Source organism: Hemiscyllium ocellatum, chromosome 7 (genome assembly GCF_020745735.1).
Source record: "Hemiscyllium ocellatum isolate sHemOce1 chromosome 7, sHemOce1.pat.X.cur, whole genome shotgun sequence".
NCBI lineage: Eukaryota > Metazoa > Chordata > Chondrichthyes > Orectolobiformes > Hemiscylliidae > Hemiscyllium > Hemiscyllium ocellatum.
The window spans coordinates 102,293,730-102,309,522 of NC_083407.1; the positions used below are offsets into that span (position 1 = coordinate 102,293,730).

A 15,793-nucleotide genomic window follows, 5' to 3' on the forward strand; every position below is an offset into this window, starting at 1 on the left:
TTCTGGCTGCGCTGTTACAGGAAGGTTATTGTTGGGCTGGACAGGGTTCAGAAAAGATTTACCAGGACCTTGCTGGGTATGGAAGGCTTGCATTATAAAGAAAGGCTGGATAGGCTGGAACCTTTTTCACTGAACCATAGGAGATTGAGAGGTGACCTTAAGGGTTTATAAAATCATGAGGGATTTGGATAGGGTTAACGATGTCTTTTATCTAGGATAGGGGATGTCAAGACTAGGGGCATATGTTTAAGGTTAGAGGAGAGAGATTGAAAACAGACATGAGAGATAAATATTTAACACAGAGGGTGGCTTGCGCGTAGAATGAACTTCCTGAGGAAGTGATGGATATGGGTACCGTTATAACGTTTAAAAGAAACTTAGATAAGTACATGAATAGGAAAGGTGTTGAGGGTTATGAGCCAGGTGCAGGCAGGTGGGACGAGTTTAGTTTGGGATTATGTTCAGCACAGACTGGTTGGATTGAAGGGTCTGTTTCCATGCTGTATTACACCGTGCTAACATCCATCTTCAAGAGAGACAGGACAGAACAAATCCTTCTTAAAGGCACCTAATGTCACAATTGTACAATTGAGAATTATTTGGAAGAATTCCCATCAGTGAGTGTTTGATACGACATAACTGAGGGATAGTTTAATGACTATCTAAATCAGATGGTCTTGATCAATTTTGAGTAAGACATAGCATAAATGCCGACCAACACGACAATGGTTCCTCCATTGAATTCATTCCCCAAGGATACAAACTTGAGGGATACTGTCAGACATGGGATGGTTGCTTTAGAAGACTTTTGCAATTTCACAGAAGTAGCAAAGGATAACAATGGAGTTTTCTGCTGTTTGTGTTAATAGAGACATACAAGATAATCAGAAGGTGAGATAGGGTGGGCTGGGAGAGCCTTTTTCCAAGTATGGGGACGGCAAACACGAGGGGACACAACTTTAAAGTGAGGGAAGATAGGTATAAGACAGATGTCAGAAGTAGTTTCTTAACTCAGAGAGTAGTAAGGGTATGGAATGCTTTGCCTGCAATGGTAGTGGATTCGCCAAGTTTAAGTGCATTTAAGTCCTCATTGGACAGGCAAATGGATGTACATGGAATAGCGTAGGCAGGATGGGCTTCAGATTAGTATGGTCGGTGCAACATCGAGGGCCGAAGGGCCTGTACTGCGCTGTAATGTTCAATGTTCTATGTTCTATGTGCAGGTGAAATCAGGCACATAATTCATTCTTAACTCTGAAAATAATATTTCCTGACCAAGGAGAATCAAATCCTACTGAGGCTGTACTGTGGTCAGTGTCAGCCTTGGTACAAGTTGCTAATTATGATAAACGGATCCTGGATGAGGGCATAGAACATAGCAAAGTACAGCACACGATGGCCCACGATGTTGTGCTGAGGTTTAATCCTAATGTAAAATATAATAACTTAACCCACGCACCCCTCAACTCACTGCTCTCTATGTGCCTGTCCAGCAGTCGCTTAAATGTCCCCAATGACCCTGCTTCCACCACCACTGCTGGCAATGCATTCCGTGCATTCACAACTCTCTCCATGAAGAACCTACCTCTGATATCTCCTCTGTATCTTTCCCCTAATATCTTAAAACCAAGATCCCTCATACCCGTCAATCTTGCCCTTGCAAAGAGTCTCTGGCTATTGACTCTATTTATTCCTCTCATTATGTTGAAGGATTGGTTAGTAAATTTTCGAATGACACTAAATTCGATGGAGTTGTGAACAGTGCTGAAGGATGTTGTAGGTTACAAAGGGACATAGATAAGCTGCAGAGCTGAGCTGAGAAGTGGCAAATGCAGTTTAATGTGGAAAAAAGTGTGAGGTGATTCACTTTGGAAGGCGTAACAGGAATGCAGAGTATTGGGCTAATGGTAAGACTCTTGGCCGTGGAGATGAGCAGAGAGATCTCGGTGTCCATGTGCATAGATCCCTGAAAGTTGCCACTAGGTTGATAGGGTTGTTAAGAAGGCATACAGTGTGTTAGCTTTCGTTGGTAGAGGGATTGAGTTTCGGAGGCATGAGATCATGCTGTAGCTGTACAAAACTTTGGTGCGGCCACACTTGGAATATTGCGTACAGTTCTGGTCACCGCATTATTGGGAGGATGAGGAAGCTTTGGAAAGGGTTCAGAGGTTATTTACTAAGATGTTGCCTGATGTGGAGGGGAGGTCTTATGAAGAAAGGCTGAGGGACTTGAGGCTGTTTTCATTAGAGAGAAGAAGGTTGAGGGGTGACTTAATTGAGACATACAAGATAATCAGAGGGTTAGATAGCGTGGATAGTGAAAGCCTTTTTCTTCGGATAGTGATGGCTAGCACAAGGGGATATAGCTTTAAATTGAGGGGTGATACATATAGGACAGATGTCAGAGCTAGTTTTTTAATTCAGAGAGTAGTAGGGACGTGGAATGCCCTGCCTGCAACAGTGGTAGACTATCCAACTTTAAGGGCATTTAAATGGTCATTGGATAAACATATGGTTGAAAATGGAATAGTGCAGGTTAGATGGGCTTCAGATTGGTTCCACAAGTTGGGACAACAAGGGCTGAAGGGCCTGTGCCAAGCTGTAATGTTCTACAGACTCAATGTTTCTATGGATATGTAGTCTCGGTTCATTAGTCAGAAGAAACGTTGAGAAAAAGGGAATGGGTCTGGGTATTCTACTCTTTGGAGGGTCGGTGTGGACTTGTTGAGCCAAATGGCCTGTTTCCACACTGTAGGGATTTGATGAATATCGGCTCTCTGGAGCATTCCGAATTCTCAATGATTCATTAAACCTTTGGCAGTTAAGTCTTAAGTCTGGAATTCCCTCTTTTAGACCTCTCTTCTTCACTATGTCTTTTCTCTCTCCTCCTTTCAGATGGCTCCTTAAACGAGCTTTTGCTCACCTGCCTGACAACTGACAAAAGGCCAGGGGCTTCCTTGTCGACAGGAAATGTTTGTGATTTCAAATCTCTGTCGTGAATAGGGACCAACTGCTTAGTCTGACTGGATGTTGAGCGTAGACAGACACCGGTCCATTCAATGTCACGCATGTATTCCTGACATCTTGGACCATCACTATGTGGCTGTGCATCAGTTGTGCATACAGACTATGTGGCTATGTAAGCACTAGGATGTTACCTGCTCAGAGAGGTGGTAACACAGCTCCCAATATTTGATATGCCCCAGTGCAAGGTGTATGACACACTCCACAGGAAGTGATACCACCCAAAGATTTTCTGAAGAACAGAAAAATGATCTTTCTTGTAACTTCCCCAATGGTTTCTCCAGCTTGCAGTTCAATTTAGTGTCTGCAGCTTGGCTTCAGTAATAAACTGACAGATATTATAAGGGTACATTCACTCTGTCACTCAATTTGAAACCCTTCTCCCTAATTTGTCCTCGAGATCCTCAAATCCTTGGAAAATCCAGTCATTTTCTCTGGAAGCCGTAACCTGTGACCTTTAGCCTTGACCTTGACAGGAAGCTTGCCCTTTGTTTTTACAAACAGGGCCAATTTCCTTCAGCTGGAGAGCAGTCACCCATAGAGAGAGGGATTGTTAACAAATGGCATTTGTGAACCACAGTGTCTGTGCAAACATTCGTTAATTCATGAAAATAAAGAGCGTAATAAGCTGACATGTCTGTCTAATCACCAGCTGCTTCCCCATTCCATCTTCTGCCCATCTCTCAACCAGTGCATTTTTTGTTTGAAAAACAAGTGCCCCATTTCATGATATGAGGGAAGGTTCATGCCCTGAATGCAGCAAAGACAAATCCGTCTAGTGAGCACCATGATGCTGCCGAGACCGTGGGTTTGTAATGATGACAGTGCAATGGAGGTTGATGTTGCAGTAACTGCATCCTGGTTTTCAATGAAGCAATTCTTTCAGATAAGAATTGAATCGGAGCATGTTTGAATGCAATCTGCATTTGACCTTTCATTCAATGTTATAATTCTTTCCGTTGCATGTTCTGTTCGCAGCTGTTCACAGAACTCAAACCCTATGAGACGATTGCCACAAAAAGGGTCTGGAATGAATATCGTGATGTGTTTGATGCTATCCCTTTCCCAGACAAAGTGAGGTAAATGTATAACTCACTGTTAATGCCAGTCTTCGGGAACCAGGAAAAATAGAAGCATATGTTTATCGAGATGAGGAGGGATTTCTTCACCCAGAGAGTGGGGAGCCTGTGGAATTCTCTGCCACAGAAGTTGGTTGAGGGCAAAACATTGAATGTTTTCAAGAAAGAGCTGAATATATATTTTTAGGGCTAAAGGAATCAAAGGATATGGGGAGAAAGTGGGAACAGATTACTGAGTTAGATAATGAGACATGATCATATTGAATGGTGGAGCAGGCTCGAAGGGCTGAATGGCCTACCCCTGCTCCCATTGTCGATGTTTTTATGTTTGTTTCCTGTTCTCGATGCTGGATCCTGAATAGGTCAACTCTTACTTTATTTCACATTAACAATGAATCATATAATCATCAAATTAGTAGGAGCAGATCCAGCATAGATGGATTACAGCTCAGAAGGATGCCATTCAGCCCATCATGTCTATGCTAACTCCTGCAACTTCAATTCAACCAATCACTTCTTTGCTCTTTCCCATTGTCTGGCACTTTCTCATTTAATCTTCAGATGCTCATCTGATTCCCGTTGAAAGCCATTAGTTCTGCCAGTGTTGAAATATTGGCATAGGATAAACAGTGTTTCAGTTCTGATACAGTCGATAGATTTGGAAGCTGATTCCTCAGAAACATAAATGGTTGGCAGATACTTACTGAGGCAGCAGGGGCTGGAGGCACATGGAGAGGTCCCAGCTAAAGGTCTGCTCAGGATGTCCGGGAGGGATCATCCACAGTGCCATTTCCACCAGATGTGTGAGGCAGAGTATTGCCACAGACTGAGGATGTGCCAGGATACTGTCACTGAAATATACCAACTGATGGAGTGGGACCTGGGACAAGAAGGAAAAGGTAGCAAGTCTATTCCCCATGCTTGTCAAGATGACAGTTGCACTCAAACTGTGAGTAACTAGCTCCTTCCAAGGATTCTCTTGGGATCTGTGTAGGATCTCACAAACCTCAACCCCCTCCAGGTGGACTTGTATCTGTTTTCCATTTCCACGGTGCGTTTACAGTTTGCATGAGGATGGAAGGCAATTCAAGATTGTGCTTGGTGCAGAGAGGTACAGCCTCATTTTGGTAATCCAGGGGCTCTCCACCTCTGCTCTCCCACTCCCACAGCTTCCTTACCTACTTCCATCATCTCCACCCCCTCCCCAACTCTCTTTGCCCCTGAGCCTCCAAGTTCCTTCCTTTCTGACACTCCCTGTCAATTCCATCAATACGGAGCTATCACACATTCCTTGGGCACGACTTTCAATTCCAACTTCATCTTCCAACATCACCCCTTCAGCTTAGTCACGCCAACAATCATACACTCCTTTCTCCCCCTGTACCCCCACCCTCATTAATATCACTACGATTGTGACCATTCATCACCCGACTCCTGTACCTATGACTTTCAATGTACTATTATCTTCCCACCTTACCTTTCGAGTTGCTGTCCCGTCACCATCTTCAAGCCTTACACTTTATTTCCCCAACATTCATACTATAGCAGCGACCCATTGACTTTCATTGAGCAAAGCCCCAGACTTGACTGTGGCCCACTGACTAACTTGGGCGGACAACCCCGACAAACAAGTGACTCGACCCATGATTGTTCTCTGTGCAGCTCCTCACTGACTTATTCATTGTATTGGTTTTACAGAATTGAGTGTGGTCTGCTCTCTAGATTGTAGTGATCCAGAACCTCAACCCTGGACTGCCCAAGTGGCCAACCATCTATGCCCAAGTTCCCTGGATGGATATCAGACTTTATTTAATGTATCAGCAAACCAAGACTGAAAATTGTTTCCTGTGCTGTGATTGAGGACTACTTCCCTCAGAGTTCCAGACATGACCATTTAGTTGATGCACATTCAGTGTACTTGTCACATGTACTACTGTCACATGCTGCAGGTATAATGTGTGTACAATGAACACAGTGCTAGGGGAAGAGGCAGAAAGTGTGATAAGAATGGGGAGAGCAGGGAGACGATGCACTGAGTGGAAGTCAGCAAGTTCAGAAAGAGAGTGGTGGGGGGGATGACTTCATTCTGTATACAGCATCAAAAGAGGAGAAAGCAAGTTTAAAAAGAGCCCAGTAACTGGGCTGTGGCTTCATTTTGAATCAGCACCAAGAGAGGCTGAGTCTAAAATAGAATCAAAGAGTGTTATCACAGGAAATCAGTAAGTTTATTGGTTAGTGAGAAGCTGATGTAGAGAACAAATAGCTTAAAACTGGTGGTATCAATGGTAGTCATGATTTGGAGGTGCTGATGTAGGACTGGGGTGGACAACGTTAAAAGTCCCACAACACCAGGTTATAATCCAACAGGTTTTTTTGGAAGCACTAACTTTCAGAGCGCTGCTCCTTCCTCAGGAATATAAAAGTATAAGATTGTAAGGCATAGAATTTATAGCAAAAGTTTACAGTGTGATGTAATTGAAATTATATATTGAAAAAGACCTGGATTGTTTGTTAAGTCTCTCATCTTTTAGAATGACCACATTGGTTTCATTTCTGTCATGTGTAAATCACAAAATGTTTTTCAAAAGTTACATTCCCAAGTGAACTTGAACAATTGGGGTCATGTTGGCCCAGATAATGTATTGAAGGTGTGAGCTGCCCTGTGTGCCCAATCCCCAGGGAAAAGTAGTCACCTCCGCTTTGCTGTTCTGATCCTATGACCCATTACTTTTGTTGATTTTCCTGTTTCTCCAATTTATTCTCCTGCTTTCCGATCATTTACCCCACAAGCAAGGAGCAACTGTTTCGTGGGTGAATGCACATAAATGTGAGGATATACTATTTAAGTTCCATGGAATATCTTTGAAATGAAATGCTTCTTTTATTAAGCAAGCAGTGAATACGCCAGAGGTGGTAGGTGTGCTACAACATTTACAGGGAATTCGAGTTGCTACAGCAGCTTGCACTTTTACCCACATGTTTTGGTCTGAAGCTACGGATAGTGATGGTGGAGACTCCAACATTCCTTCTGTCACCTGGCTAGCCCTGAGTCTCTCCCACTGTAATTACTGCGGTCTGTCGAAAGGATTTACCAGTTGATGCTCACCCTGTTTGACCACATTTTGAATAGACCTCCATTGGCCGTCAAGTCCTGAAGCGGGACTTGAACCCAGAACCTCTAGCTCAGAGGCAGTGAAGGCTACCCTCTGTATCACAAGATCTCTACAGGACCTCACGTCTTATCCCAACACCCTCCAATGATAGGCAATGGATAAACTAAATATTAGTATTTTACTCTGACATTAACAACACCTTCTTTATCTTAGAGCCAAAGATATGTTTATTACGTTTAAGAAACCTGTTTCATGGTTCATTGGATACCTAAACTCCTCGGTTTTATTTCAAACGTACCTGAGGGAAAAGCTGGAAGATGCTAAAGCCTTCATGGAAAATACTGAACAAAGGTAAACAAACAACTGTATGAAAACCATGTTATTTTCACTGGTCTTCCTGATGAAATTTAATTGTACCAAACACCGTGGAGTTAGCTAAGGGCTCTAGTGACTCCCGGAGACTGCTTTGGATCTGGGCTTGGTGACCTCTCTGTGGACCCTAATTTGTGTTAATGGCTTTGATGGGTTTCTTCAGTTGTTTTCAGAATCTAAGTTAGAGTCAGTTCAATTCCAGGAACTGATAGATGAATTTGATCAGATATATCATCAGGGGCAAGTCTTAACATTGATAACTGTGTATATGAACATACAGGAGCATACATACATATCTACACTCATCTGTTTGGGATCAGATATGTTTACAAATACCTTCAGAAGTCAGTATATTTTGTTTCATAGTCATTTACTGACTTGCACAGGAATTGAAAGTAAATTGATGACAATAATCTACAATGATTACACATACACTGAAGAGATTTAATGAAGAGATCACCCATACTGTGTTTGAGCTCGAGGGTATCTGCTGGTGAATCTGCATCGAATTCTGAATAATATTCTCTTACATTTGTCTTTTAAACATTTCTTTCCTCTTTCGTTTCTGTCACATGTTTATAGTAGTATTCATTCCATCAGCTGTAATAACTTGCATTTCCAACAAGACTCAATACTCAAGCCTTCACCTCGACTGGAACATTCAATTAACTCAGAATAGTTACAAGGAGGAAACATTCTCTGCAGGGCTGTTCATTTCTTAAAGCCACAGCTTATTAACTTGATTGGATGAATCTAACTATAGTTATCTCAGTTCTGGGAAGACAAGGACAATCATCAAGCTCAGTAAACAGTTGTGGCATTTTAATTAACTTCCGTCTCAGATAATAGGTCATTCAGGCCATCGAGCCTGGCCTGCCTTTTGATCAGATGATTTCTGATCTGATTGAGGCCTCAACTTCACTTTCCTGTTTACCCCAGTAACCTTTGACTCCCTTGCTAGTCAAGAACATAACTCTGACTAAAATATATTCAAAGATTCTTCCCTCAGCACTCTCCATGAAAGGACAGTCCACAGACTCTCAACTCTCTGAGAGAAGAACACATTCTCCTCATCCCTATTTTAAATGAGGGATCCCTTATTTTTACACCCATTTGTTTTACACAGCGCGAGTTTAAAAAAACATCCAGTTTGTATGGAATTAGTAGAGAATAGACAATAGTTGCAGGAGTAGGCCATTCTGCCTTCGAGCCTGCACCACCATTCAATATGATCATGGCTGATCATTCCTAATCAGTAACCGCATCCTGCCTTATCTCCATAACCCTTGATTCCACTATCCTTGAGAGCTCTATCCAACTCTTTCTCAAATGAATCCAGACACTGGGCCTCCACTGCCCTCTGGGGCACAGCATTCCACACAGCCAATACTCTCAGGGTGAAGAAGTTTCTCCTCATCTCTGTCCTAAATGGTCTACCCCGTATTTTTAAGCTGTGTCCTCTGGTTCGGCACTCACCCATCAGCAGAAACATGTTTCCTGCCTCCAGAGTGTCCAATCCTTTAATAATTATATATGTCTCAATCAGATCCCCTCTCAGTCTTCTAAACTCAAGGGTATACAAGCCCAGTCGCTCCAGTCTTTCAGCATAAGGTAGTCCCATTATTCCAAGAATTGACCTCGTGAACATATGCTGGACTCCCTCAATAGCCAGAATGTCTTTCCTCAAATTTGGAGATCAGAACTCCAGGTGTGGTCTCACCAGGGCCCTGTACAGCTGCAGAAGAACCTTTTTGCTTCTATACTCAATCCCTTTTGTTATGAAGGCCAGCATGCTATTAGCCTTCTTCACTACCTGCTGTACCTGCATGCTTACCTTCATTGACTGGTGTACAAGACCACCCAGATCTCTTTGTACTGCCCCTTTACCTAAATTGATTCCATTTAAGTAGTAATCTGCCTTCCTGTTCTTGCCACCAAAGTGGATAACCATACATTTATCCACATTAAACTGCATCTGCCATGCATCTGACCATTCACCTAACCTGTCTAGGTCACCCTGTAATCTCCTAACATCCTCCTCACATTTCACCCTGCCACCCAGCTTAGTATCACCAGCAAATTTGCTAATGTTATTACTCATATCGTCTTCTATATCCTTAATATATATTGTAAAAAGCTGTGGTCCCAGCACTGATCCCTGCGGTACCCCACTGGTCACTGCCTGCCATTCTGAAATGGAGCAGTTTATCACTACTCTTTGTTTCCTATCAGCCAGCCAAATTTCAATCCAAGTTAGTATTTTAGCCCCAGTACCATGCGCCCTAATTTTGCTCACTAACCTCCTATGTGGGACTTTATCAAAAGCTTTCTGAAATTCCAGGTACACTACATCAACTGGATTTCCCTCATCCATCTTCAGAGTTACATCCTCAAAAAATTCCAGAAGATTAGTCAAGCATGATTTCCCTTCATAAATCCATGCTGACTCTGACCTATCCTGTTACTACTATCTAGATGTGTCGTAATTTCATCCTTTATAATAGACTCCAGCATCTTTCCCACCACTGAGGTCAGACTAACTGGTCTATAATTTCCTGCTTTCTCTCTCCCACCTTTCTTAAAAAGTGGTATAACATTAGCCACCCTCCAATCCGCAGGAACTGATCCCGAATCTATCCAACTCTGGAAAATAATCACCAACGCATCCACGATTTCTCGAACCACCTCCTTCAGTACCCTGGGATGTAGACCATCAGGTCCCGGGGACTTATCAACCTTCAGACCTAACAGTCTGTCCAACACCAATTCCTGGCAAATATAAATTCCCTTCAGTTCAGGTCCTTCAGCCACTGTTACCTCAGGGAGATTGCTTGTGTCTTCCTCAGTGAACACGGATCTGAAGTACCAATTCAATTCTTCTGCTATTTCTTTGTTCCCAGTAACATATTCCCCTGTTTCTGTCTTCAAGGGCCCAATTTTAGTCTTAACCATTTTTTGTCTTTCACATACCTAAAAAAACTTTGACTATCCTCCTTTATATTTTTGGCCAGCTTACCTTCGTAGTTCATTTTTTCTCTGCATATTTCCTTCTTAGTAATCCTCTGTTGTTCTTTAAAAGGTGCTAAGGTATTGCACCATTGAACTTTTGCCAGCTCCTCTCTCATAGCTCCATAGTTCCCTTTATTCAACAGAAATATTGTCACTTCCAATTGTACCTTCTCCCTCTCAAATTGCAGATTGAAGCTTATTGTATTATGGTCACTACTTCCCAATGGCTCCTTCACTTCAATGTCCCTGATCAATTCTGGTTCGTTGCTCAATACCAGATCCAGAATTGCCTTCTCCCTGGTAGGCTCCAGCACCAGCTGTTCTAAGAATCCATCTCGGAGGCACTCCACAAAGTCTCTTTCTTGAGGTCCAATACCATCCTGATTCTTCCAGTCTACCTGCATGTTGAAATCCCCCATAACAACTGTAGTAACATCTTTGCGACAGCCAATTTCAGCTCCTGATTCAACTTACATCCAACATCCAAACTACTGTTTGGGGGCCTGGAGATAACTCCCAAGAGGGTCTTTTTACCCTTAGAATTTCTCAGCCCTATCCATACTGACTCTACATCCCTTGATTCTAGGTCACCTCATGCAAGGGACTGAATATCATCCCTTACCAAGATGGCCACCCCACCCCCTTTGCCTGTCAGTCTATCCTTACGATAGCACGTGTAGCCTTGAATATTCATTTCCCAAGCCTTTGGGGTGGCACAATGGCACAGTGATTAGCATACTGCCTCACAGCACCAGAGACCCGGGTTTAATTCCCGCCTCAGACGACTCTCTGTGTGGAGTTTGCACATTCTCCCCGTGTCGGCGTGGGTTTCCTCTGGGTGCTCCAGTTTCCTCCCATAATCCAAAAATGTGCAGCTTAGGTGAATTGGCCATGCTAAATTGCCTGTAGTGTTAGGTGAAGGGGTAAATGTAGGGGAATGGGTCTGGTGGGTTGCGCTTTGGCGGGTCAGTGTGGACTTGTTGGGCTGAAGGGCCTGTTTCCACGTTGGAAGTAATCTAAAAAAAACACTTGAAGCCACATCCTCAGTTAACCCCAGAATATCGTATCTGCCAATTTCCAAAAGAGTCTCAAGCTCATCCATCTTATTTCCAATGCTTCGTGCATTCATGTATAGTATTCATAATTTGTACTGCCCTCAACCTTCCCATCAACTCCTATTTCACTCAACCTTACAGCATGATCCCTTTTTGAGTTTTCTGCTTCATTGATACAGCTGTCTTTCTTGACTTCCCTTGTTCTAACTTTCCCTTCAATGTCCTTCTTAAACATCCAGTTTGTTCCCCCCCCCCGCCGCTATTCAGTTTGAACGTAACTGTGCTGCAGTGGCAAACCTGCCTGCCAGAATGCTGGTCCTTAACCTGTTAAAGTGCAAAACATCTCTCTTGTACAATTTATGCTAACCACAAAACATACCCCAGTGATCAAAGAATTTAAATCCTTGCTTCCTGCACAGTTCCCCAGCCACACATTATCTCCCTGTTTCTGGCCTCACCAGCCCGAGGAACTGGAAGCTAACCAGAGATAACCACCCTGGACGTCCTGCTTTTCAACCTTCTTCCTGGTTCTCCAAAGTCCCACTGTAGTATGTTCCTCCTCTTCTTCCCGACATCATTTGCGCCGACATGTACCACCACCTCTGGCTCTTCACCTTCGTCCTTGAGGATTTCCTGCACTCTGTCTGTGACGTTTTTAACCCTGGCACCAGGAAGGCAACACACCATCCTTAAGTCCTGCCTGCTGCCACAAAAACCTCGGTCAGTTCCTCTCACTATGGAGTCCCCTATTACCACGGCTTTGTGCGATTTCCAACTCTTCCGCTGTGCATCCCCGCCAACTTTTGATTGACAGACCTGGCCGCCTCGCGGACTGGCAGTGTCATCTGTCTCTAATGTTTCCAAAAGATTTAAATTGTTCCTGACAGGTACTTCCCCAGGGGTCTCTTACACCTGTCTCCTCTCTGCCTTCCTCATCGTCTGCTCTCTTCAGCTCTCTTCTGGTATGGTCGGTGTTATAACCTCGCTGAGGGTCTTGTCCAGAAAGATCTCGTTCTCTCGGATGAGCCTAAGGTCCTCGAGTTCTATCATAAGTGTTCCTTATCTGCCAGGCAGCTACCTGTGTGGTTATCTCTAACTTTATGTTTTAATTAAGATAACGATTCCTCTCACTACGTAGATGGTTTCTCATTCTCCGCCACATTCATGTCACAGTGTGGTCAGCAGGGTTGAGCCTAGCTGACATCTCATCATCTGAATATGGTTAGGATCGTAGGGGCTACTCTTGTAAGCCAATCAGCTCCTCAAGCCTTCTCATCCTTCAGTAAGGTTAGGACTGACCTGAGTGTGGGCTTCACTCCATTTGCCTATTCACCTAACCCCTAACAGCCCTCATTCATCAGAGATCTATCTCAATCAGCCTTGAATATATTCCATGATATAGCTTCCTTGATGGAAAAGTATTAAACAGACCAAAAACCCTCCGAGAAATTCCCCTCATCATCATTCTAAACAGGAACACCCTTATTTTTAAACTGTGCTCCCTAGTTCGATACTACCCTGTGAAAGGAAACATCATTTCAGCATTTACCCTGTCAAGCCTGTTCAGAGTTTTATGCTTCAGTAAGATAACCTCCCAATTTTAATACTGAGAAGTATATTGGCCTGATTTGCTGTATCTGCCATCAGAAAATAGCCCTTCATCTCAAACATTGCCCAGTGAATCTTCCTTGAACTCCCGCCAATGCCAGTATGTCCCTTCTTAAGTAAGACAGAGTGGAGCTAGACAAAGGAAACACAATAAACTTGGCACTGTCTCACCAAACCCAACTCATGACCACTTCATTCTAGAAGGACACGGGCAGCAGAGACATTGGAACACCACCACCTTAAAGTTCTCCTCCAAACCACTCACCATCCTGATTTGGAAATATATCACCGTTCCTTCCCTGTCAAAATCCTGGGATTCTCTTCCAAAAGGCATGTGGGTCTACCTGCAGCAGGCAGACTGCATTAGTTCAAACAATCAGCTCACCACCATCTTCTCAAGGGAAACTAGGCGTGGTAATAAATGCTGACCCAGCCAGCGACACCCACCTCCCACGAATAAATAAACAATTATCTGATTGAAACATATACGATTGTTCAGGGACTTGGCTGGTTAAATGCCGAGATGATGTTTCCTCTTGTAGGACTGGAGAACCTGGTCTCAGAACAAATTTAAAACAGAGATGAGGAGAAGTTTCTTTTCCCAGAGTGTTGTGAATCTTTGGAAGTGGAACTGGAAAAAGAGTTGACGTTGGGAACTGTGTATCTGAACAGGACGTATCTTATCTGTTACATATTGTAGTTTTGGAAACTTAACGCTCTTCCTGCTCAGAATTCAAATAAGTAATAGCCAAGGATTATTTGGTACAACTTTAAGGGGTTTGCAGGAACAGAGAGATAGATGTGGATTTATATCTACAAAGGTTGTAGGACAGGGTCAGTGAGCTGGTGAAAGAGATTACAGGATCCTGGTCTTTATAAATGGAAGTGCACAGGATAAATGCAAGGAAGTTATGCTAAACCATTGTAAGTCATTGTGTACTGCATACAGGAAGAGTAGGCCATTCTGCCTTTTAGGAGACATTGAGGTCTGCAGATGATGGAGATCACAGTTGAGAGTGTGTCACTGGAAAAGCACAGGTCAAGCAGCATCCGAGGAGCAGGACAATTGACATTTCGGGCCGGAGCCCTTCATCAGGAATCTGCCTTTTAGCCAATCCCACCATTCAAAATCATGTTTTCAGAAGGACATTCAAGGTCTTGGATAGGGTATAGGAGATTTACTGGAATGATACCAGAGTTAAGTGGCTTCAATCACAGGGATTGTTCACTTCAATGCAGCAAAGGAAAAAGGGAGATTGGAGTGGCTGTTGTGGTGCGATGCTGATTTTCCTATCTTTTGAGCTTGCAGGCATGGGTTGAAGTTTTACTTGTTCCAGAGATGTGTGTTAGCATCTTTGAGCAGGTTACTGAATCTAAATGGAGGGTAGGGTAGGCTGGATTTGATTGAGTTCCATCAATCAAAATGGTTTCCACTAACAGAACGGTCAGTAACCAGAGGAGACTGATTAGTACAATTGGTAAAATTACAGGCATGTGAGGCAATTTGCTTATTCGTGAACCAAGTGGGTAATGATCCAGAACACAGTGCCTGAAAGGGCAGTGGGATCACATTCAATAATAACTTTCAGAAGGGAATTTGATAAATTGTTGAAGGGATTAATTCCAATGCAGGGGGAAGAGTGCAGAGCGTGGGACTCACTGCTTCCAAGAGCATGATGGGCTGAATATTATCCTTCCAACATTTCTGTGAATTTATTCTCTCTCTGAGGGTGTTGCACAATGTTGCACTGATTTCTCTTGAGTTGAATGTTGTATTATGTAGATTTTATTTGATGCATTTTCTCTCTGTCTGTCTCTAGGCTTCTGAAGGCCATGGGAGTGTCCAGTGAGACTGTTGTAGAATTCCGTACCAAATATTACTGTCTCTTGGCAAGTAAACCTGAGTGATATCTTCAAGCTTCCCTCCAGAATCCTTCATATGACACAGACTAACTTCTATCCACAAACTCTGTGACTCTCCAAGAACAAGATTTCAGTCAGAAATGGGATGTAGATTTAAAACAAATAAATTGCTGGATTCCTTGAGATGAAATATGGTTATTTGAAAATCCATTTGATGTGGTCAACCAAAATAATTTTTATTTAGATATAGACTGAACAGTGTCCCCTTAAAACAGCTCACATCCTTCAGATACTGTCTCCTATAAAAGGATGACAGTATTGTCCTATGACCCGTGGAACTGTGGTAGAAATGTAGCAAGATTAATGTGGTAGAACTCTGCAGTATCGACACCATAAGGGCGATTTTGGTTAGAAGCTCGGCTTATAATGTTGTTCAATATACCCAGGCTGTGGTATCAATTGGAGGTGTCAGTTATCTGTTTCAGTGACTTGTAGTGCACATTTAAAACATATAGGATATGGAGGGGACTTGTCAAGGTAGATGCTGAAAGGATATCTTTTCTGTAGGAGAGAATCAGGGACAGAGTTTTAAAATGATGGGGTCTCCCATTTAAGATGGAGATGAAGAGGAATTCTTTGACTCAAAAATCCTCTTCCCCAGAGAGTGGCA

The 15,793-nt window shown here is 43.1% G+C and overlaps 1 protein-coding gene across 5 annotated transcripts in view; it reads left to right on the forward strand.

The window, feature by feature from the left end:
* Window positions 1–15,290, forward strand: part of LOC132817248 (putative methyltransferase DDB_G0268948) — a 167,535-nt gene extending 152,245 nt beyond the window's left edge. For all 5 annotated transcript variants that reach the window (XM_060827607.1, XM_060827606.1, XM_060827605.1 and 2 more), the window contains 3 exons: window positions 4,003–4,103; window positions 7,430–7,567; window positions 15,081–15,290. In XM_060827607.1, coding sequence (XP_060683590.1) covers window positions 4,003–4,103; window positions 7,430–7,567; window positions 15,081–15,168 — 327 coding nt within the window. In that variant the 3' untranslated portion in view covers window positions 15,169–15,290. The remainder of the gene's footprint in view (window positions 1–4,002; window positions 4,104–7,429; window positions 7,568–15,080) is intronic.
* Window positions 15,291–15,793: the final 503 nt, after the last annotated feature.